General features: G+C 37.0%; 2 protein-coding genes across 4 annotated transcripts in view; one reads left to right on the top strand and one right to left on the bottom strand.

Annotated features, from left to right (window-relative positions):
• Positions 1-31: 31 nt before the first annotated feature.
• On the bottom strand, positions 32-19,254 carry LOC129803088 (phosphatidylinositol 4-kinase alpha). Its single transcript, XM_055849426.1, has 9 exons — positions 19,006-19,254; positions 17,320-18,933; positions 11,834-12,804; positions 11,220-11,768; positions 10,902-11,161; positions 5,838-7,210; positions 5,658-5,778; positions 825-1,369; positions 32-759 (listed from the first exon to the last, which is right to left on the bottom strand). The coding sequence occupies exons 1-9, from the start codon at positions 19,090-19,092 to the stop codon at positions 127-129; spliced, it is 6,153 nt and encodes a 2,050-aa protein (XP_055705401.1). The 5' UTR covers positions 19,093-19,254; the 3' UTR covers positions 32-126.
• Positions 19,255-22,125: 2,871 nt separating this feature from the next.
• The window catches only part of LOC129803098 (protein phosphatase 1 regulatory subunit 16A), a 74,786-nt gene continuing 71,528 nt past the window's right edge, over positions 22,126-25,383 (top strand). For all 3 annotated transcript variants that reach the window (XM_055849441.1, XM_055849440.1, XM_055849438.1), the window contains exon 1: positions 22,126-22,463. The gene's annotated coding sequence lies outside the window, so the exon portion shown is untranslated. The remainder of the gene's footprint in view (positions 22,464-25,383) is intronic.

Raw genomic sequence — 25,383 nt, 5'->3', positions numbered from 1 at the left:
GATGGCGCTGATTGGAATTAAAAAAAATAAATTCAACATTCAACGAACTTTACCACATGAACAAAGAGAATAATACATGAATTTATGATCACAATGCAATAAATTATGTTGCTGTAGATCCAGCATTTAGTAGGGTATCTGGTTTTGGTAGTACTGAATCATGTCATAGGTGCGAGTACGGAAATTCTGGTATGAATTCCGAATGATCGCCAGCATATGAGCTGCAGCTTCCTTGTTGCTCTTATTGGGCACAAATCTCTGCTTCAGAAGATTTATTGTTTGTCCACGGAAGCATGGTAGTCCTGTGTCCAGCATTAGTGACACCAAAGACACAATGGCATCCTGATATGGACGAACTGCCAGGAATGACTGGACACAGAGTTCACAGAACCACTTAAAAGCCGGAGCATCCATCTTTCCTCCCATCACCATTACCATCTCATCGGTAATCTTCATGTCCGTCTCAAATCCTATATTCCCACCTGGAGATGATTCAAACATAAACCCAAAGTCAATATGAATAATATGACCTTCTGTATCAATCATTATGTTCCCATTGTGACGATCCTTGATCTGCAGCAAATACCCAATAACCGAGTATGCTGCCATGGATTTGACAAAATTACTCCGAGCTGTCTGGAAATCCCTTCCAGTTTCATCCCCATACTGATGCAAAAAGTACTCATAGAGACCAGAATCTGTCTGTCTTCCAAGTTGATCGCGTGATTTGGCATTTGGAACGCATTCAATGACTCCGCACTGAAAAAAATATAACAGATCAATTATTCCCCAAATCTCTCCACAGAAGAGCCTTATTATCTCACCCCTGGAGCCGTGGCTACCACACGATATGGAAACAGAAAGAGATCAAGTCCAACTTGTCGGAAAATATTTTTAAAAATCGTAATGACTTGTAGAGCCAGCATATCTTGTCTCACATCATCTCCCACCTTGAAAATCGCTGCTTTCCACACATTTGACGATGCTTCAGTTTGCGTTAGTCCCACATTTCCCTGCTCCTCCATCACCATCGACTCAAATTCGGATATCCCACAAGGTAAGACACGGAATCTTGCCAAATACGGAGCTTTAGCTGCACTCTGCATCGGAGTTCCGCTGTTATAGTCAATGTCCAGAACCATAGCTTCAGGATTCGATGGTAAATAGCATCCAGTTTGCACCTTGATCTTACTGAGAGCCTCAAGGCATGCCTTTTTCCTCGCCTGTCCCTTGGGGAAACCCCTAATTTCCCCACTTACCGCAGTAATCTTGCTGAAGAAATTAAATTCCCTCTCATAGAAACTCTTTGCAGGGCCCGAAAAGGAATTTATGATATTCTGTGTCAAACTATCCAAAGTATCATACAAAGCTGAAAAGACAATTTCAGGGTGTTAAAATTCCAAGAATAATTGCATTTTTTCAAATTGAAATATTCTTTGAAATTGAAAGACTGGTAGGGGATGTCGTTTAGCCATGAAAACTACAAATTATCTCGTATAACACACCATTTCCTTTAGATCCTAGACGCAATGACAATCCCTTAACTCTTTCGTCTCCTTTGGGACACTGGGTACCCATGGAAACAACAATTTTTTTTAGACTATTTAGAATCGATAAAAATCCGATTCTTCTGGATAAGTATAAACTAAGGATGTTCAAATCTAGGATATTTTTTGCAGGATTCCAATTAACTCCTGAGCTTAGATATTTTTGGTCAAAAATCGTGAATTTTCGATTTTCTGCTTCCTTTCAGATATTGTGACTTTTTTGATATTTCTAGACCAGAATAAGGAAAAACCTCTCGGGGCTAATAAGTATGATAACTAACAATTACAGATTGCATAAATTCGAATAACAATTTTTTCTTAAATTTTCAAAAAACTTGTTCAAACTTTATGGGTACTCTCGTCCCCAAAATCTAGAGGTCAAATGTAAGGTTATCCCGCCAATGTCCGCCATTTGCTTTTTGACACCAACCTTTTGTAACAAAATTCTACGTACGACATTTTTGGAGCGACATTTTTGCCAATATGGCCGATAATTTTGACATTTGGTAGAGCGGAGATTGCTTTTGGGGAAGTTTATCCTGTTTTTCCTTATTTTAATGAATTCTGATTGTCTAGGAAGTGTTTTTTGGCTCTTGAGAAAGTTTAATGTGTCTACAATAACATCGTGTTGAGAGAAATGTGTTTTAAAGTGTTATGTGTAAAATATTATGAGGAATCTGTTTACAAGCAGGAGCTGGGTGTCTTTTTTAGCACTTCCTGGACATCCCACAAGATACTGGTCAATAATTCTTCTGGTTTTAGTTATCAACATCGTACAGGAGTCCTTTGACACGCACAAATAGTTTACAAAATCGATAATATTGGCTTTGGGAAAATTGAAGTTTGTATCCTTTGCGTTCTTTTGGGGACGAGAGTACCCTTGAGTTTTCCAATTTCCCAGACAAGGAAAAAATTCTTTCTCTGTAAAAGTATCATATTTGACCACTAAGAGTTACAACTAAGTGAGTTTTACTGAAATTCGTTCGCTGGATATGTTGTGGTCCGGAAAGAGTTAAAAAGTAATAAAATAATTTTCCATTACTTATGTCTGGTTACTCTCATGGGACTATATTAATTAACACTTTAAGGATGATTGGAACACCGGTGTCCCATAAAGAAAATAATTTTTCATGACTACCTAAAGTTATTTTTTTCTTATGTCTGTACATAATTGTAAAGTAGAAGGTTGAAGGAATCTAGAATATTTTTTGCAAGTCTACGGCTATTTGCTATGTAGTAAATATTTAGGGTAAGTGAGCCAAATTCCGGCCAGCTTGCAATTCCGGCCACATTTTTTGTTTCTCGAATTTTCATGAATTTTTGGTTTTTACATACTTTAACTCTTTTCGGATCACAACATATCCAGCGAACGAATTTCAGTGAAACTCACTTTATTGTAAGTCTTAATGGTCAAATATGATACTTTTGTAGAAAAAGAATTTTCTCCGCCTCTGGGAAATTGGAAAACTCATGGGTACTCTCGTCCCCAAAAGAACGCAAAGGATACAAACTTCAATTTTCCAAAAGCCAATAATATCGATTTTGTGAATTATTTTTGCATGTCAAATGACTCCTTTACAATGTTGATCACTAAAACAAGAAGAAATATTGACCAGTATCTTGTGGGATGTCCAGGAAGTGCTAAAAAGGACACCCAGCTCCTGCTTGCCAACAGATTCCTCAAAATATTTCACAGAATAACACTTTAACACACATTTCTCTCAATACGTTGTTATTGTAGACACATTAAGCTTTCTCAAGAGCCAAAAAAACACTTCCTGGACAATCAGAATTTACTAAAATCCGGAAGAATAGGAAAAACTTCCCTGAAAGCAATCCCCCTCGCTGCCAAATGTCAAAATTATCGGCCATATTGGCAAAAATTTCGCTCCCGCTTGGAATTTTGTTACTAGGTTGGTGTCAAAAAGCAAATGGCGGATATTGGCGGGATAACCTTACATTTGACCTCTAGATTTTTGCGGATGAGAGTTCCCATAAAGTTTGAACAAGTTTTTTGAAAATTTAAGAAAGAATTGTTTTTCGAATTTATGCGATCTGTAATTGTTAGTTATCATACTTATTAGCCCCGAGAGGTTTTTCCTTATTCTGGTCTAGAAATATCAAAAAAGTCACAATATCTGCAAGGAAGCAGAAAATCGAAAATTCACGATTTTTGATCAAAAATATCTAAGCTCAGGAGTTAATTGGGATCCTGCACAAAATATCCTAGATTTGGACATCCTTATAGTTTGTAATCATCCACAAGAATCGGAATTTTATCGATTCTAAATAGCCTAAAAAAAATCTTTTTTCCATGGGTACCCAGAGTCCCAAATGAGACGAAAGAGTTAAATCATTTTTAGTAATGGTTTTTCAAAGTTAAAGGTCAAAATGGCTCTAGAGAGCACATTTTTGAACTGAATGGGGTAATTAATGGAGTTTTGGAAAGGTCTTGGAATTCTTGACAATTTTGAACATGTTCTAAATGATACTGAACCGGTTAAATGTATAAATATTATCTGAAAGTCAATTGTATTACTTTTAAACTATTTCGGGCAATCTTGAGTGATTTATAAATTGGTTCAAAATGATTGTCAGGTTAATGACGAGAAAGTTACTTTTGAAGTAAAGCATCTAAGATACGGGTTCGAGCATTTCTCAAAGCCTGGGACAGTTTGCCTTCCTTTTTAGAGAAATTAAGCCCTACACTGAGACAACTCCGAAAAAGTTAAAATAACATTCCGGAAATGTTTATTTTACCCTGCAGTATTGATCCAAAATCGGTGTAAATATTACCCTTTTTAGGTGTATTGGGGGTTAAAGTTATCCTTTTTCATTACCCTTAAAAAGGTGTAAAATTAACATTAAAAAATGTTGATTTATTTTTACACCTAAAAAGTTCTTAAGTTATGAGGAAAAAAAGTTAGTCGCATCCCCATTTTTTCGCAGTGTATGGATAAATGTGACTCACTTCAGAAACATTTCTAAAAGTTCAGTCCTCATTATAAATTAGTAAATAGGGTAAAGGCTCATAATTTGGTCCAGTCTGCTTATAATCATCGATGTTCCAAGTTTAAGGTGCGATATTTTCAATACTAATTGACTTTTATTGTTACTCTCTTTTCAGAAAGATTGTTTAGAAACTTGGCAAGCTATTTATCATTTCATTTTTACTAAAATTAGTTTTAATACGTTTAAAAATGAATTGATATGTAGAGGTGAATTTGGCTCTTATTTTGGACAACTTGGTTATTAATTTGGACAACTTAGCTGTAAATTTGGACAGCTAATCCGCCTCAACAGGATGCCCATTGTTCTTCATTTTATGTACCAATCTTACCAAGTCATTTTCCTGTTTATGTAAGGGAAACGTAGAATGTGACAAGAAGACCGGAAACTTTCCAAAACATTCATAAAAGTAAGTTGACTTTGGTACTCCAAGTACGTGCGGATTCGCTCATTCCCTGGCCTTTCCGGGGGCCTCTCAAGGCTTTTCTTACTACATCTCGTTCGTAGAGATGATGCTCCTTTGTTTCTCCAGGCATTTGTCCAATCTAGTCATCACAAAAGCTAAAACTTCACGAAATTTCGTGAGAAAAACACCTGTCCAAAATAAGAGCCATCACCTCACTGGTAAATGTCTTAAAAAATTTCCCAATTTTCACACGAAAATCTAATTCACAAGGCAAATATTACTTCAGGTCAAATGTACAAATCACCACTAACGTGAATCAACAAAATATTCAATGAATATTTAATAATATCACTGAAAAACAGCGAGGAAACATTGTTAATTCTTCATCACAGCTAAATAAGATTGAAGTAAACACGAAGTTCTGTCATATTTCTCGTAAGCAATTGCTCACACTAAATTTTCAACAAAGCAATTTCAACTCAAATTATATTCAAAATTTAACGTATTTAATGTTAGAATCTTCCAAAAAGAACAAATATTTAGATAGAATTCATTAATCATCAAATATTGGAATAAAAATCCATAATTTTAATCAATTTATTTTTATTGTCCAATTTTATCCTCAAAGTGTCCAAAATAAGAAACTGGACAAAATTATGAGCCTTTCCCCTATCTAGGATTTCCAGGGTACTCACTGTCTTTATGATGCTGATCTTCATCCACGTACATGTTCGTCTGCATATTCCAAATGAGCTGATGTGCCACAATTTGAGACCTCTTGGAGATATGTTTGATGAACTCCGCAATGTACCCCATCTGGTCATAAATCAACCGTAAATAAACCAAGGATCCTAAATAGGGATTTTCTAACTCACCGTATCATATCTGAGGGCCTGTACGAGTTGCGGAATATATGGCAGGATGGAATTTGCTGGACATGAGTTCAGGGACTTAATGGCATACTGAGCCGATAGAGGATGAAGAGGATATTGCCTGGAGAAGTAGGACATGGCCTGAACAGGTCCAACACGATTCCACGAAAGCATATGAACTAATTCTGGAACTTCACTGAGTAGAGTCTTTGTTGTAACCAAATATTTTATGGCTTCGGGAAGATGGGCCACTTGGATGGGATCTAGACAAACTAGCCTGGAAATTTCATCCATGACACTGTCATCATTGCGAATCCTCTGAATGAGGTAAATCCCAAGAGCCGGATTGTGAGCCCACGCCACTCGAGCATGATCCCTCCAGATGTGAACTTTTGTTGGTCTTGCTCTCCACTCACTGATCATCGTCTCTCCGGAAATCACAAGATCCGGAGCTCCAGTCGGATTATACCAAGTGATAAGGAATTCAATCTCCAACGCCAACAGATCCATAATCAAGCTTCGCTTCTTCATGTATTCCTTGTTGGTGTCATCAATTTGAAAAGGACTCCTTTTGCTCCTCGTGGACTTCTTTGACAAAGTAGACGTAGAATGGGGAATGGTATTATACCATCCTCCAGTTCCAGTGCTATTGCTCTTTGCCAAATCACTTCCTGCAACAGAGACTTCGCTTAAGGGCCTCGTTGAGGAGGATGTTGTTGTAAATTGACCAGTTGTGTCCAAGTCCACTAATTCAGACGACACCAAGTACTTCTTTTCACTCCTCATTGTCTGCCAGAACTTCAAAAGGACCAGGATATCCTCGTACAATACTTTCCGCGATTGTGTTGGCGGAATCTGTGGGCCACAGAAGTAATCTAGAGCATAGCTATAGATCCTTTCTCTTAGGATATTCCTTCCCATGGACTTTGCTATGGTATTCCCCTGTAGCAGAGACAGTCCACACTGTAGGAGCTTGAATCTACATCCAATAGCCGCAATATTGTGATTAAGTCTCATATCACGAGTCCCAATGGGCAAACATCGATGCAGCAGCAAGCAGAACATTTCCACTTTGTCCTTGTTGCAGTACTTTGCCGTATCAACCATCTCGGAGAGAAGCTGAAGCCAGATTGCATGAGGTACCACACTAATCTGAGGTGGTGGAATTTCAGTGATATCTGACATCACCATAGGACTCATAGTGTCATCCTCTCTGGCAAATATTCCCAGGCGTTTCTCAAAAGTCGCCTGCCAAGCACTGATCATCTCCTGAATCAAACACAATTCCAAATCCTGCCTGGCTGTTACAATCCACTGCCAGCACTCAATTGCTGTGGTCACTGAAGACTCTGTGAAAAGTTCTACCTGGGAAGATGCTGAAAATGGCGGCGAAGTACAATTTACCAGGTGCAAAACTTAGCTTTTTTTGCAAAACTAAGCTAATATTAAAAAGGGACAGATAATGCTAACCGGCTTATGTAGGTGAAATTCTTAATGTGAGCTAACTCGGAATGCATGCAAATTCGATTTAGAGCTGAAGTTGGGGAACGCCATTCAGTTATCTTGAATCAAATTCGTGAAATTATACAAATTTTGTATTTAAACCAAAATATTAAAGATTTGGATGGAGTGACAGAAAAGTAATATATGGGTGAAATGTAGACCAGAATGTTCTCTATAATTTTGCCGTAGAACATGATCTCATCGATTAATCAGAAGCCGAGATAATCGAGGTTGTTTATTTCTGAACTCGTTTTTCGACCAGAGCGCCCCAAGTGTTCATTTGATGAACTTTAATTATATCAAAAAATTATTGTATTTTGTGAGACTTTCCATTTAAAACCCTATTTTAAGTGTCTTGGTCGAGTAGAAGCAGTCAAATTGGCACCTGAGTGATTTCAAAGCGTTATTATGGGAAAAATCAATTTTTTCACACTTAAACGGCAAAATCAGACAGACGGCGTAGTCTGAGCGGAAAATGATGTAGGGACGAAATGTAGACACAAATGTCCTCTACAATTCGTCGGTTGCGGCTACCTCTGTCGTATCTGCATTTCTTTTGTGTCAGCATTTCACGCAAGAGGGCACGTCTGTATTATATGAAGACAGGACACGAATGTCCCTTCCGGAAGCGTCAGTGGAAAAAAGATTTTCAACTCAGAGAAAAAATCTCTTCTCAGTTTCCCATAGCTTTCGGCGTACTGCACGCCTTCCTCAGTGGTCGCTGAATACAATTTAGATCTCAGAATTACGTTAAAGATGGAAAAAGAACACGAAAAAACAAATTACTTAATTATGATTAATTCTTTACCCCCAAAATTCAACTCACAATCGAATTTTCACGCATTCCGAGTTGCAAGCACTCCGAGTTGCACGCATTTCGAGGTCACCTGTAAAGAATCTCAGCTACCATAAGCTTATCTGGGCTTATCACTGGTCATTTTCTATTTTAAATAGTCTGAGTGGGGAAGACCAACAAAAGAAAAAAAAGTTCATAGAAATCGGTTAATAAACATAAGTGATAGAGTCCGGTCCATATGGGTATAGTAAGGGTCGGGGTGGTACAGTGGGTTGGGGTAGAGACGGATGGGACCCATTATTAGAAATATCGTGCTCTCAGATACAATATAGGCTAAAATTTCGTCGAAATCCCATTATAAAAACAGAAAATGCAGTCAGGGAACATTAAGGGAGGAGTGCGACCCACCGTTGGAAAGGCCTCGACCCCAGCTACAACATATTAAAGCATCGTCTAGTTTTCGAGATATTCGAGATCGATTTTTCGATTAATCGAACTTTCGATTTAATCGGATGAAATTGAGATATCATAAGGGTTGTAGTACTGAACGGGAGCTTTCCAAAACACCAAAATTTTTCGATTTCCGATAATTAAAACCGGAGATATGGCCATTTAAAAATTGAATTTTTGACCACCTCTAGCTCAGGTCAGGGGGGTCGGAGGGGGTCAAGTTTGGTATTGATCGAAAGCTCTTAGGCCCAGCTACAACATTCTAAAATATGAGATTGACCGATGCCATAGGGGCTGAGTTATTGAAAAAAAAACAAAATTTGGGGGTGTTTCAAAATGGCAGAAGGAGGGGGTGGGGGTGGATCCGACATCACCTACTTCTAGCCGCCTATTGACATTTAACCTTTGCCGAAAACCGCTTGTCGATATCTCTTTCCGTTCTCTCTCCAGAAGTGGTTATACGACGGACGGGACGTTCACGAAAATCGATTTTTAGCGCACATGATTTTCGTGACCTATGAGTGGCAAAACGTGTACATCCAAAATTTGGGCCCGATCTGACGAGGTCGGATTTCACCTGTGACTACAAAAAGCTGAGATTGTAAAGAATCTCAGCTAAAAAATATTATCGGCTGGACACATAAAATCAAACGCCTTGTCCTTATCCAGCTGATCACTTCCAGCATTGCCAGTAGCCGATCATAGATTGATGGCTCCGTGCATCACTTTGAATTGGATGGCTTATTCCACATCAATGTATCTCTCATCCCTCGGTTTGCAGAATCTTCGTCTTTTGCATTTTGTTTTTTACATTTTTGTTTTTCCCAGTTTGTTTTTAGAATCTTTATCTTCAGTAATCTTTGTTTGTTTTCTTTTTTTGGAAATTTGGTCTTATATTTTACACAAGTATATTTTATTAAATAAAATAATGAAATTACAACGGTGTTTTTTGAAGTTTTTATTTTCCTCCTTTGGGGCAAAGGGAAATTTTCTGTGTTTTGAGAAATTTTTATTTTCGTCCTTTGGGGTGAAGGGAAATTTTCTGTGTATTGGGAAGTTTTTAGTTTCGTTCTTTGGAGCAAAGGGAAATTTTCTGTGTTTTGGGAAGTTTTTAGTTTCGTTCTTTGGAGCAAAGGGAAATTTTCTGTGTTTTGGGAAGTTTTTAGTTTCGTTCTTTTGGGGCAAAGGGAAATTTTCTGTGTTTTGGGAAGTTTTTAGTTTCATTTTTTGGAGCAAAGGGAAATTTTCTGTGTTTTGGGAAGTTTTTAGTTTCGTCCTTTGGGGCAAAGGGAAATTTTCTGTGTTTTAAGAAGTGTTTAGTTTCGTTCTTTGGAGCAAAGGGAAATTTTCTGTGTATTGGGAAGTTTTTAGTTTCGTTCTTTGGAGCAATAGGGAATTTTATGTGTTTTGGGAAGTTTTTAGTTTCGTCCTTTGGAGTAAAGAGAAATTTTCTGTGTGTTTGGGAAGTTTTTAGTTTCGTTCTTTGGAGCAAAGGGAAATTTTCTGTGTATTGGGAAGTTTTTAGTTTCGTTCTTTGGAGCAATAGGGAATTTTATGTGTTTTGGGAAGTTTTTAGTTTCGTCCTTTGGAGTAAAGAGAAATTTTCTGTGTGTTTGGGAAGTTTTTAGTTTCGTCCTTTGGAGCAAAGGGAAATTTTCTGTGTTTTGGGATGTTTTTAGTTTCGTCCTTTGTAGCAAAGGGAAATTTTCTGTGTTTTGGGAAGTTTTTAGTTTCGTTCTTTGAGACAAAGGGAAATTTCCTGTGTTTTGGGAAGTTTTTAGTTTCGTTCTTTGGAACAAAGGGAAATTTTCTATGTTTTGGGAAGTTTCAGTGTCGTCCTTTGGAGCAAAGGGAAATTTTCTGTGTTTTTGCAAGTTTTTAGTTTCGTTCGTTGGAGCAAAGGGAAATTTTCTGTGTTTTGGGAAGTTATCAGGATCGCCTGTCAGGGCAAAGGGAAATTTTTTGTTTGTTTTGGGAAGTTCTTAATTTCGTCCTTTGGGACAAAGGGAAATTTTCTGTGTTTTTCAAGGTCAAAGATTTAAAAGACTCTAGAGAGTGCATTTGTCATCCGAATGGTATCATATTTGGGCTCGTTGGAAAGGTCTTGGAATTCTGAACAAGTCTGAACCAATTCTAATCGGTTATGAAACGGTAATGAACCGGTTCATAACCGATAACTAATATCTGAAACTCACTTGAACTTGATTTGCCACCCTTTTATTACTATTTTGGCTTCTAGGGAAGTTATTTCCCTCTCCTGCCACTGTCCCTACCTGGCTATGCCCCTGTAAGGAATTAAAAAACAAAGGAATACTCACAAACTGCATGGATGAGCTTCCTATTGAGACCCGAGCAAAGGATGAGATAAGCAGCGGCTCTCCAAACAGCTCCACGATGTTTTATATCGCATTTCTCCTTGCAAGCCTCCCAAACGTCCCTTATCAGCCGATCAGCCAAACCCTGCTTCTCCTCGTCATTGAGAACCGACAGCAAACCTGAAATCTCACCAGCATACTTACTCCTGAGGCAGAGAACAGAGACAAACTGGGAAGTGTCATTGGTGTTGGGGCTGTTGTATCTGAAATCAGACAATTAGATTTAGCGGCTCTTCTAAATATTCGGCAGAAAAAAGCTACCTCTTGTTGTTGAGAGTAGCCACGGTTCCAGAATTTGTCATGGTTGCCTGGAGGACAGATTCAAAAGCCAGCGCTAGACCACAGTGATTATTTAACGAAGATATGTTGAGATTGTTAGGATACTCTTGGAGATGGCTTCTTATGAGCTTTGGTGCCCATTTCATGGCCTCATTGAAGATTCCCTGACATCTATGGGCGAAATCCTTTACGCGTCCTTCCCTAGCTGGCAAACTATCCATCAGCTGCAGAGTGTACGGAGTTCCGTGCACTTTCAGACTAGGAGACTCCTCATTGGGATTTAAGGAGAGAGAAAATGAGAGAAGCTGCAAAATATCCAGCATACACCAGAGAAATCGTCGATTCCAGAGCAAATCCGGAAACTTATCCACAAACAGGGATAAATACTGATCAGCCACAACTTGAATCTGTTTGTGGGTGTGATTGAAGTACACCAACAACAGAATAGCCTGACTCTCAAGAACATTCTCCCGTAGATTGTCCTGCAGAAGGAGAACATTGCAGAACTTCTCAAAAACCTGATCCCCAATGCTGGAACAAAGAGACAATCATTGTAATCCCGGAAAGAGACAAGGAATCATTCAAAAGAAAACTACCATTTGATGCACTGCCAGATGCCTGATTTATCTTTCTGCAGCGCCAAATCGCAGAGATAGCTAAAGATGAGCTCAAGGCTCGGTTCTTTAGCATTCTCAATTCTCAGTGTCTCCAGCCAGTAGACACTGAGGAGATACGTACACTGGGCAAAGGTGAGCTTATGAATGATAGCAGCCACATCCGTAGGATGTTCAAGAAGCAAAAGAATCTGACTTCTCAGCTCATTCAGACTAACACTGTCCGATTTAACTGCAGAAGTATAATTGAGTTCTCTCATTTCTGACCTATAGGCCGTCTGGGAGATCAAAAGTGGCGATTTTGCCGCAATTCTCTGCACCCCATGACACCATTCAGATGGCCACAGTCTAGAATTGGTGAATCCCATCACGACGCAGTACAGCCAGAAATCTTTGAATAACTTATGGAGTCTCTGTTTGGGATTTCGAATCGGTGGTAGTCTATCCACCAGAATAGCTATCACTGGAATCAGCATTCCCAGATTTCCAGCACTTGAACTTGCCTTCTGTACTCCAGGAGTACTGTCATAGCTTCTCTCCCCCTCCAAACCAATCTGAACAAACAATTCCAACAATTTTCCCAAAAGATCCAACATCTCCAATTCTCCCTCGATATTCGCAGCAATCATCCCTAATGCATTGACAATTGCATCGGAGACATTGTGATACTGCCTCCGCAACTCAGGATTTGTCGTGTAGGCCAGGGAGGCCGATTGGACAGTCACGCGAGAGAACATCTTCATGATCTCATCAAAAATAGCCGGTTCACACTTTGAAACAATCATGCAGCCTAGCTGCTCCACAATGAGCACATTCTGCTCTGAAGGGACTTTACAAAAGCGCTGAATGAAAAACTGGAGAATACTGTGGGTAGTCTTTGGAGTATCTTTAAGCGTCACTGCCACCTGACCCAGCATCACAATGATGTTTAGGGATACAATTGATGAGAAATCCTAAAATCCCAACAAAGCCAAATTGATAAAGCTTATTTTACCTTAGTTCAAATAAAAAGGGACAGATAATCCTAACCGGCTAAATTCAATTTAGAGCTGAAGTTGGGGGACACCATTCAGTTATCTTGAGTAAAATTCGTGAAATTATACAAATTTTGTATTTAACCCATTCCTTACCATGGTATTATACATCATACGCAAATTGAGTGATTTTAGACAATTTATTTCTGGGCAATTTTTATCTGAATTGCTGTCGGGAATGGATTTTTAGTAACGTTAGTTATTCAATTACTTGAGAAAAATAGTCCGACAGAGATGAAAATACATTTTGTTATTATTTTCTTGCTTCGCGGAAGGTCATGCAAAATTTTTGCTCAAAATGGCGGACGGAAAATACGACATCCTGACGAATTTGTTAAAATTGGCCTCTTTCCTCTTTCCTGATTTGAATTCTAGTTGCCAATTGGTGTTCTTGGATAGTTACTCTATCTCTAAAGCAATAGAGTTTGCAATGAATTAATGCACAGAATTTAAATTCAGTGACCGTTAAGACGTGTGTTTGACAGAGTAACATTTTTTCTTTTCAAAAAATTCATCTACTAATCTGTAGGAAACTAATCCCAAAATATGAATATTCTATCTCAAGTATTTCTGGTACATTGAATGAGTGGGTTAAACCAAAATATCAAGGATTTGAATGGACTGACAGAAAAGTGATAGGGGGGAAGCTTTGAACTTTCGCACACAAAAAATGATGTTCAAGTTCAGTGATTTTTTCTGACTACCATGCAAACCGTATCGATTCTCCAACTATACCAAAAAAGTCTCTTACTTATAGGGTTCATAATCCCACCTCAGATTATCTCAGAAAATCCTCAGATTTTCCTCTAGAGCAAAATGAAAATTTAATGGCGATTTGTGCGAAAGTTCAATCAAGTTTCCATCTTCGCACACCATTCACGCAATCATTGAGCACCCCATTTTCATCGTCAATTTTGCACCAAACAATAAAAGTTGCACAACTTTGTTTGAAGGGAACTCTAATCTACTTGATTAAACCGTTTGTACAAGGAATAAAACGTTTTAATATTACTTTTTTGGAACTTTTCTAATACATATTTTTATGACACTAAAAAACACTTTTTTGCTTCATTCCATGAGAATTTCAGTCTGGAAACGGTAAATCTGCTTGATTTTACTCTGAGCTTTTTGAATTGTAACGGTATATTCTAGTACTTTCAGAGAAAATCTGTAGATTTTCGGCAGAAATTTAGATACAGATTCAAATACAGATTCTCGGCAGAATTTCTGCATTGTAAGTCTACATAGTCTCCATTGTCTCAACAAAAATATTGTTTTATCAAGAAACTGTAGAAGTTATAAAGAAAATGGTATGCTCTGCTCATCAAGCATTACCGATTAAACATTTTAGGTAACTAAAAAGATGCGAGCAAAAATACTAATTTCTTAAAAATCGCCAATATGGAATGATACAAAAACACGAAATTTAGGTCGACATTCTGCTTAAAGTTTTTACTTCACTATTCTCTACTTATAACACGGCGGCGCAGAATTCTTTATTTTATATAAACATTGTGATATCACCAAGAACAACTCTATTGAATTTTACAAACTTCAGTGAAAAAATATTCCATCTTTTCTGACACAGCTGTCTGGAAAGTCTGGAATGTAGAAAAATGTACAGAAAATCGGCGAAATATCTACAGAAATTCGTCAGAGTATGCAATAGGATTCGTCAGAAAATCTGCAAAAATTTCTGACGAATTTTGTCCCAAGGTCAAATAAAATTCGTAAGAATATCTACAGATTTCTCGGCAGATTTTCGGCAGAGGTGTAGATATTTTCTGCAGAAATCTTAAAGATATCTGACGAAATTATTTGACGGGTAGTCCATGTCCATGTCATTTTTTAAAATTATCAACGACTTTTAGTATTGAAATTGTTCGACGGATTCCACTTTCTTTGCGATTGTGGTACTTGTCCTCGCTCTCTTCATTATGGATCACAATTATCACAACTACTTAATTAAGTTTGCCAAAAATTTTAAAATAATTATGACAACATTACATGTCGCGTACAAAAAACATAACCTAACCCGTCTGACACAGGGTAAGGGGGGCCCAGCGTTGAGCCATTAATTAACACCCAGCTTTAGGCACTATTTTAGCGATTTTAGCCCTCACCGGCAAGATCCGAGTGGTAGGCACAAATTAAGGACTGAATCTTGCCACGTACATCAATGGCGGTGGAATGAAACTGTCAATTGCACATCCTGATTTCACCTTTGAATTTTATACAAATTATAGAAGCTACAAACATAGGGATATGTTTTATTTAACCAGTATGAGCGATTTAATACTTTAGAAAAGCAAAAACTATTCTGAAGAAAATTCTCCTAAAAAATACCCCCGAAAGGAAATAAAAACACGTACTTCAAGGTTGGAAATTTGTTTATAGTTACGAAAAAAATGGGGGTGCGATTAACTTTTTTTCCTCATAACTTTAACACTTTTTAGGTGTAAAAATATAGGGAAAGGTTTTGCACCTTCGTAACGTCGCAGGTTCGTAAATGTTGATTTTTTTCCAAGTTACTAAATGAATATCATCATTGGTCATATATTCTAATAGCTAATCCCATATCTCACATTTCCTGACAAACTTGGGAGCCTAGGCCTTTTTTCCTGGGTTATAGAGGCAAAAATAAAAAAATGGGCCTAAAATCGTAATTCCTATGTTATTTTATGCATTTTTCAGGTTTCAAGAGTCTTTTCGAAGAAAAACAACATTCCAAGTTATACAGGGTTTATCGGGGTTAATATTTACCGTGAAAATCTTTCGCTCGAAGGGGGTCGTTTTTGTGGGCGGAGGAAAATTCACAAAGATTGCCTTCTCTGCAGGTTCGTAAAAATATCAGTCAAAATTTTTGACCACCAACTCTGTGAATTCCAGACTGTTTTGGGTCACACTGTGCACGACGCTCTGGATATTTTGACCCATACAGAGATTCCACTGAACAAGTTGACAAGAAAATTGTGATATTACAACGATTACAACATTTTTCAAGAAAATCTCGAAGAAAAACACGCACTTCGACAGCAAAGTCAGACTTCATCAGATGTTTTTGTTTCGCTTCTGCCAAATCAAACATTAAGCCTAAATTTGGTTATGGTAGGCGTGATTTTTTCATTAACCATACGGTGCGTTTTAAGCATTTTTCATACAATTTGCTTTATTTTCAAGAGGAGTTTTCCTCATTTAACTTTAAATTAATCACTGGTAATTCTAAGTATCACTGATGTTCAAAAAATGTTCTGTAAGACAGATTCGAAGTATTAGAGAAATTACGAGGATTACAATAGGTGTAATTGCTTCTTTCTGATTTGTGCAGTGATGAAACTAGACTGTTTATGGTAGATGTGATTCTTTAATTGCCACTTCAATGTATTTTGAGTATTTCTCATTCAATTTCCCTTGTTTTAAAGTGGAATTTCCCACATTTTACTTTAAATTGGTTAAGCTTTAAATTTTGAGATCAGTTACGTCCGAAATATGTTCTGTAAGACCAATTGGAGGTGTTAGAGAAAATTCGAGGATTACAATAGGTGTGATTATGAGAGAATCATACCTAACGAAGCTCTTAACTGACTGTCAGAATGCAGGGAAAAAATGGTTTTCCGAGTGTCAAAAAACATGTCTTAGAAAAATAGCTTAAAATTGATTTTTTAATGTGTGATACCTCCTACAAATGGTGAAAACAAGTAGATGAAAGTTCCATCTAAGTAGTGATGCCCAAATTTTTGTGTCCGGTGTAATGTTTCCGGGGAAAATGAGGTCTACAGAGGTGGGAAAAAGTGGAACGAAGATGAGTTAACCAGGGCACCTTTGTAAAAAATGCCGCTACATTTTCATTTTCCTGTAGAGGAAAATCCAAGGACTTCGAGGAATTTTGTGAGGCAGAATTATGAACCCAATAAGAGTTTTTTTTTTTTTGATATAGTGATATAATTGATTCGGTTTGTGTGGCATTCAGTAAAAAATCTTAAATCTTGGACTTCTTTTTTAATACGAACCTGCAAAATGTTCTCCTATCAACATTTTTTAATGTTAATTTTACACCTTTTTTAAGGGTAAAATTAACATGAAAAAGTGTAACTTTAACCCCTAATACATCTAAAAAGCATAATATTTACACCGATTTCGGATCAATAATGCAGGGTAAAATAAACATTTCCGGAATGGTAATTTAACTTTGTCGGATTTTTATCAGTGTAGGAAAGTTTTTCGGACACCGGTATTCCAATCATCGAGGATTAATACGCCTTCGTAAATTAAACTGTGATAGAACTAAACCTATAAGAAAGCTGGAAGAGAATTTTAGTAACCTAGACATTTTGGCAAAGTTTGAGCCAGATCAGAGAACAAAAAAATGTGTTAGGATTGCAATAGCTGTGATTGGTAAAAATCTCATGTAAATATACGAAAAAAAGTACACACCTTAGATTCATTGCCTTGTTTTTCAGCTGTAAAGAGTCGATTGGAGACATTGGCCACGAGAGCTGGCACACAATATGGATCCATGAGATGTGCTGCCCTCAGAGCCTTGCTAAGATTCTCAATGGCTGCATTCCTGAGGGATTCAAAAGCCACCTGAGCAGCTTTTGTCATCTGCAGTGGTTTTGTGGATTGATAACTGAGAGCTTGAGCCTCTGGATTTTGCACAATGAGCGTAAAAGGAATCTCTTTGTCCTTCTTTTGCTGGGCGCACGTGAATGCGTACAAATTGGCCAGGATGGGACTGGGATTGACGAGGAAGTCCCGGAGGTAGGAAACAGAAGTTCCTGCAATATTTGGACATTTCTGGGCTAATTTTCCCAAACCCTCCAGACACACCATTAGCAGAGGCATATGATCCATCACGAGCTTGTGATTGAGGACAGAATTTAGTTTCTGGTATAGACGTCCACAGAGCTTATCTGCTCCGGTTTCATCAGCAACTGCCCATACCAAAAGATCAACGCAAGCTGCATTGGCCAGAACATTTAGCTTGTATTTATTGACATGATGGGCATTTTTGTCTCTCCATTTGCCGTCTGAGTCATCAAACTGACGGTTCTGGAGCTGAGTGTTACCGTTCAGGAAGAGATCCTTCACAAATTCCTGGACATCTCGTGTGAACGGAGCCGGGAGATCATTCTGTGTTTGCAAGAGTTCTCTCAGGAGACTAACAATGACCAGATTTATGGTTTCTGAAAATGACTGATAGCCATAGTATCTTCCATGGTGCCTCAGCTCATACACATCTCCAGCTTGCTCATCTAGATATGCCAAAACTTCTTTTGCGAGCATTTTCTTAGAGATTGCAAAAATTGTTTGGAGATGTTGCACTGGGAATTGAATGGTACACTCTTGTGGTTTCTCCTTCTTCCCAGTTTTTCCCTCAGGTTCATCCTTTCCCACTGGGAATTGAAAACTGGAACCGTATTTGGAGAAATACAGGGCATTGGCATTGTATGGAATGTAGTATTTATGAAGATACTGGGAGAAAACCTTCTTTTTGACAAATTCTAGATTCAAGGAAGGAGATTGAGACATCTGACCCTTCCCCTGTGTCTTCTTCTCTGCCAAATTAGGTTTGGGAAACAATCTGCAGAGCAGTGGAGGATCAGTTGTCGTAAAACGTCCCATTGATCGTGCCAAGCCCAGAAAAAGTGGCACTGTAGCCTTGCAGAGAATCATTGGGGACACTGCATTTTTTTGTTTGATAATATTGGCCAGGATGTTCAAAACATCAATCTGTGTGGCTAAAATTTCTTCCCTGTACTTAATACACCTCACAGAGATGTCCGTGAGGAGTGTATTGAGGCAGAAGGAGAAATTTTCAGTTGCTGGAATACGATACTGATCTCTCCGGGCACCATCGTCAACCCAAACTGCCTTGGGCAAACCCCTGGCCAATTTAACGAGGTACGGAACAATAATTTCCTCATGCTGGAAGCCACTTTCCAGTAGGAAAATTCCCAGAGCAATAACAGAATCCTCATTGCGACTATCGAGACAAAATACCCCTACATTGTTCTCTTGTGGACAATACTGGTAGATCACCTCCACCTGTGATCCATAAGCCAACGAATTAGCTTGCAAAATATGCTCCCTGAAAAAAAAAACTGTCCAGAAACTCACCCTACTCCATGTACACGGCAACTGCGCCAAGATACGAGCGGTACTGTAGACAGTGCTCTGAAAAGTGAACTTTTCCACATTCACCATTGCAATTTTTTCCCGTTTAACACTTGAAAAAGATTCACCAATTCTTCTTGCACACTTTTCCACCAGGATTTTTCACAATTAGCAATTTTAACACTGAGAAAAAATCACTTTTATTGCACCATGAAAAAGGCAGACATGATGGAAAAAATATTGACAAAAACTAATTTCAATTCCAGCCACTTGGAGCGCGAGTTGTTGTCCCAAAAATAAAAATGCCCGGCTGACACCATTAGCTGAGTTCAGCGCTGCAAGCTGCATTATTGAGCTAAAATCTCAGCACGGTTGTATGAAATTAATGCTGAGGCAATATATGAAAATGTTACGGGTCAGTGCTTATGGTGGTCGATCACCCGACCTAGATGCTGACTTTTTAGCTCATTCTCAGCATTTTACGAATTAAAAAAGAGAAATTATTTGAATTCAGAATATTTTATTTCTTTTAAAATTTTTACAAAAAATAAACAAAATGCACCAGTCCAGATGTTTAATCTTCTTCGGCATTGGAGACTCTCATGATGTCCTAGATGACTGCTTCTCTTGCTTTTCTTTTAATTCTGCAGTCTTTTTCTCTGACTTATATATATTTACCAGATATTTTGCAGAAGATTTTCGGGATTATTCTGCTGGAATCTGGCGTTTAATTGAGTTATGCAAAAGTCAATTTATCTAATGATGATCTGAAAAGAATAAACAAAAATTCAATTAGGACTGCAATGTCCTTTTTATATATAATAACAAGGATTTATAAGATAGTCTAATCATAAAAGAAAATTATTTTTGATAAATACCTTTCCATAGACTGGAACATTTAGTACTGCTGTTGGTTCTGGGACTACGCTCAAGCTTGAGTATCATGACCAAGTCATTGCCCATGAAGCTTAGAAGGGTTAAATTTGATGCTATCTTTTCTGAAAAATTAAAGACAAAAAATTCAACGTGTCGCATTAAATCTGCAGATGTGCTTATAATGTAACCTATTTTTTGACTGCTACGAAAATGGAACCTGCTCTTAAGCTAATTAATAGACTTGTACATCAAATATTTCTAATATGCTGGAAATGATAGTAAAAAAATTCAAAAAATTATCAATTGTCAGAAATTTATGGGGTTATGTGGAAAAAAAACAAAAAAACATACTTTCTCTATTTTTTCTCAACATATTACAAAAATTATTTAATTCAAGCTGTTAAGACATATAAAAGTATAACATTTTAACTATTTTTTGCTGAAATTTTATTTAAAAATTCAACGGCTGGAACCTACTTTTCGAAGGCCTTTAAAAACAAATTACTTTTCGGTGGACAAGATTATTCATAGTAGATTATTTCAAATCAAAAAACTAAGTATTTCCTGTTAACAGGAAATACTTATATGTATTCCTGTTTATTACGATCGTCCCAACGTCAATCATTTCCAAGTCTTCCGGGAGTGCCTTAAAAATTTCTTAAGAACGCATTTTCCAAATCCGCAAATTTTTCGTTCTCTTTGCTGATGATGTGGTTTGATGGTTTGGAGAAAGAGATTCTTTTTGTTCCTCGGTTTCTCGAACAAATGCATTTTGAGGCGGAAAACATGTATTCAGTGATAAGATTCGCTGATTTAGACATCCTTCTGAAAATGTAAATACGAAAAATATTACTATTAAATATATTCGCTTCCGGACTTTTCTGGAACGACAAAAATCTCTTTCGCAGACCAGGGAATTCCTAACATTCGATCATAAATTCATCCCTCAGCTTACAAAGTTGTGTATTTTTTTTTAGTTGAGTCTGAATTAGAACCATTTTCTCTAGTGTTTCCTCAATTTTATTGTATTATATTAACTTCCACAACAAATTCCATTTAATTTCATTAATGTAATAAATTACATTGATATATTCTCTAAAGCAGAGGTGTGCAAGAACCGTTGAAACCGAATAAACGTCAAAATAAGTTTGCTCGGTAGCGTGTTTTGACCATTGACATATGTGTTTCATTTGACGTTTATTCGGTTTCAACGGTTCTTGCACGCCTCTGCTCTAAAGTTATTTCTTTTAATTTAGGGAAAGTGAATTTAACATGAATTCCGTTACGTTTTTGAAAATATTGTTCAAATTTGAGGAGTGAGAAATGTCATCTATACCCCCCAAATGTTCAAATTTGAGGAACTCTACTGTACTGTAAAGCGATTCTCGGGGGAACTTGCTTTAAATGACAAAAAATTTCTTCCCCTGGCCAGGAGAGTCCCAATACTCAATCTTAAAGTAATCTACCAGCCACAAAGTTGTGCATTTTCAATAAATTTTCACTTCTGGACGGAAAATTCTAGTGAAAACTGACAAAAATTGTAGTGAAATGGAGAACTTTTCTTGGATAAAGAAACTAATCTCCCATGACCAGAATAAGCTCTATTTTCGCAATCCTCCAAATGAAATTTATGTAATATGAAGTCATCTTACCTATATTGCCTGTTTTTCTTGAAAAAAAAAAAATACTTTCTGTGCACCACGACACAATTTTCTTAGCACTTTTTTTTGACATTTGACACGTTTGGAACGCCGGCGGTTTGTATTTTTGTAACAGAGCCGATACGATCGGTAGTGTCTTGTGTTGGAATGTGTGTTGAGAAAGGCGCTAAATTAAGCTCGATTATCAGCACTATACAGTGGACTCTTTCTTAATCGGGAATATGGGGCAAAATGTCATCCGGTTTAGCGATAGAATTGAGCGTCAAAGCCTTTGTAAATTCCACAAAAAGCGCTCAATTATAAAGAATCACAATAAAATAGGAAGAACTATAGCGAATTTGAGCGAATTAGCTTCATAATTGAACGTGAAAATTGTCAACAAAATTTGTCGCCCGATTGAAAAAGAGCCGATTGAGTGAGAGTCTACTGTACAATTGAGCTGAGAATAGCCTTATTTCTAGCTGAAAGTTTTGCTGATCATGTGCTCAGTTTATCAGCATGCTGAGAGACTTAGCAGCTATGGTGTCAGCCGGGCGGGGAGAAAAACTGTCCCAAAGCAGCTAAAATTGAAGCACAGATGGCCCTGCAATCGAACAGTCGTACCTGTTGCAGTGACAGGTTTAGAGTTTAGTTTGTGTTTTCTCCCTTTATTTCTTTTTAATTATTTCACCGCACACGGTTTTTCCTTGGTTCATCTCAGTTATCATTTCCTTTAGTTTAGTGATAAGTGTTGATTGTGTACCGTGGGGCGGGCTAGAGTGGTAAAATGTAGTGGTAAAATCAGCAAAAAGAACGCGACGAAAGAAATCAATGGTGGCGGAATGTTTAAGGCCAACTTCTGAAGGCAATTTTACCAACATTTCCAATCAACTTAGAGAAAGAAAATGGTCTATCGATGTCCAGGAAAGGTGATCTAACGTCAAGGTGAGAAAACCCCATATATCACGGCCCCCAAGTGCTAGGAATTTACCTCACCTACATTCCATCTCTTTCTGGCTCACCTGTGTTTGTTATCTAAAGGTGAAAACTCGGCGAATTCTTTACCAATTCCGCTGGATTTTTTTTTCACACTATATTTGTGTGTCTGGTGTGGAAATGTGTGTGGTGAAAGAGATGACGAGAATGAAGAAGTTGTTCTACTTTCAAGATTGCACTCTTCAATTTCAACAGATACACACACTTGAAGTTCGATGGCCAGGAAAAAAGAGAGATTTACTTCAAGAAATGCTTTTTAGATTTAATTTATTTCATCACAAATTCAATCACTAGATCACTAGGGAGTCCCTGACCATGCACATTCCATGGAGAAATCTGAGAAAGTAGGGCAAATTCATTGAAATTCTATGGGTTGTGCTGGAGGGATTCCCTGAGGGGCATTCCTCCAGCCTCAGATTTCTCTATCTGGGTTTCCTTCTCACCCAGGGAATTTCTAGATGAGATTGCTCACAAATGACACCCTAATCATTCAAATCCTTGGGAAAATGTCTAATTTACAAAACCTCAACCACATTAATTCAAAGGGTATTCCCATAAAAGCTGGACTGTGTCAAGGAAATTGCTTTGGGAATTATTGTTAAATCCTTCTCTAGATCACAGAATGAATGTGCAAGCAAAGCAGGTTTAAATGTAAATATTTATATACTGTGCTTGAGGAAGAGATCCTGCCTCAACATCTTTAAATGTTTGCACAATTTCAAGAACATTCCAAAGTAAATGTAAATGTTGAACCTGTTCCTCTTGAATTTGTTTCTCTGATTTATTCATTGTTATTTCCGTCAATATTGATGAATCCTTTTACCTGACAACAAGAATAATTTTGTGGATCCCCATTTAGGAAACTATGCAAGTTTTAGAGACTGATATCACTTTAAGAAAATCAAGATTGATTAAGAAATCAAGACTTATAAGATCAATTCTTTGAATCAAAGGCTTAATGACTCAAAAGATAGCGAAAAGTTTTTACCGGTGGAAAGTTCCCAGAACCCTCGTATTCACAACTTCTTATTCATTTATACATTTTTTTAAACCCCTTGTCCTTAATTGACTCGCGGGATTATAACACTGGAATAAACTTCCACTTTCCTATATCCTTACACCATTTAAATTGAAAATCTTCATTGGCCAATCTTTCTTTGAACTCCTAAAGTCTTTAGTCTTAAGCCCGTATAGAGAGGTGTATTCCGACTACAGGTTTTTCCCAGTTCCCGAAGTTTCAAAATCCTAAATAACAATCAATTTTATTGGTTTTTAGAATTCAATAGACTATTTGCCCTTAATAATTCAATCCTAAGGTTAGATTTTCAAAAAAAAAAATCTTGAATGCTAAGGAATTAGAGCAGATAAGTCATATGGATAAGCCTTGTGAACTGGACCGACCTACGGCTTAATACAATTATAATCAAAATTCTAAGACCATATTCCCATGAATTTTTTACTAAGCCGTATGTCTGCTTAATGCTTAAGCCGTAAGTATGTCTAGAGCGTAGGCCTGAAGCCCGTAGAGAAGACCGGGGCAGAATTAGCCACGGATAGTATTATGCCCTAGACAGACTTACAATTTAAGCCGAAAGACGGCTTAGTGAGAAACTGATAGGAATATAGTTTAATCATTATTTTGAATATAATTACTGTTATTGGTTTCAGTCAGAACAAGTAACACTCAATCCTCAGTTCTGATCTGAGACAGGAAAAATTTCTGACTCTATAAAACCATCTAATGATTAGTCCTCAAACGGGTAAGACCGCCTCCAGGCGGTCTTCACGAAAATCACATTTACAGCGACAATAAAGGTTTTATTTTATTTAAAAGTGCTATAGTGTCCTCGGTAATAGTCTTATAAACATCTCTTGAAAGTTTGAACTTATTTTGACTCTTCGTTTTGTTGCTATTCCCAGTTTTGTGTGAAAGGTCAGAGAAAAAGCAACAAAAAATATTTGTGCAAAAAAACTAATTTCCAATTTCCATAAAAATACCGATTTAAAGTTATCTGACTAAAATAAATTTATTTTTTACTGAAAGATATGTCATTCTACTTTGTATATTTTATTTAAAAAATTTGTAAAAACTAAAAATGTGAATTTTAGAAGCAAAAAAAGTTTCAAAAAATTTTTATATTTTCTCACCTAGCACCTAAACTAAAAAAGATAATGAAGAATGGATGGTTTTTTCGACTTTATTGGATCATAATTATCCTAGAAAACATTGTTTTAGAACTTTTTTTTGCATATTAAAGAAAACACCGTTAGAGGGTTAGGTGGAAATTTCACATAGCTTTGGGAATCCTAAAAACTTTTTATTGTCGAGAATAAGGAAATAGAGGAAATATAAAGAACGTGCATATTCTATTTTAAGCAAAATTTTAAATTTTTCTCGTGCAAATTTATACTTGTCTCAAAGTACCCCAAGTGTGGTTTCCATGTTCAATTTTTTTTTCAATTAATTTTTTCAACATACGTTCTGTAAACAATACGTAATTATCATTCTTGAATAACAAGACAACGTGTAGAATAAGCAAATTCAGAATATTATTTACAACTCTGAATACAAAAGGAAAAAGTAAAATGCTAAAAGCACACTATTTAATTCACGATTTCTAGGTAAGAAACGTCTTGTTATTTTTTTATTTATGTTCCTGTACATTATTCTATTCTAAGTATATATAAAATGAGCTATATCTTATTAAATTAGACAAACTTAACCCTATTTAAAATTAGTTTAATAGGGAAGTATCTCTTATGTGAACATTTTATAATTTTCGTCCTGTTAAATTTTATATCTACAAAAAACCCGAAAAGTTTACTGCCCTTTTTTATGGCCCCGTTTCCCATAGAGCCCATAGATATT

Source organism: Phlebotomus papatasi, chromosome 2 (genome assembly GCF_024763615.1).
Source record: "Phlebotomus papatasi isolate M1 chromosome 2, Ppap_2.1, whole genome shotgun sequence".
Lineage (NCBI taxonomy): Eukaryota > Metazoa > Arthropoda > Insecta > Diptera > Psychodidae > Phlebotomus > Phlebotomus papatasi.
Note: the sequence above shows the minus strand (reverse complement) of the source record. Positions and strands in the feature narration are given on the sequence as shown.

Excerpts from the sequence above, each read along its gene's own strand:
- LOC129803088 (XM_055849426.1), bottom strand. The coding sequence starts at position 19,092 with ATGGTGAATGTGGAAAAGTTCACTTTTCAGAGCACTGTCTACAGTACC. Across the intron at positions 11,769-11,833 it reads ATCTGGCAGTGCATCAAATG|CATTGGGGATCAGGTTTTTG; the intron begins GTAGTTTTCTTT and ends TCTTTGTTCCAG. Across the intron at positions 760-824 it reads TGGTAGCCACGGCTCCAGGG|TGCGGAGTCATTGAATGCGT; the intron begins GTGAGATAATAA and ends TATTTTTTTCAG.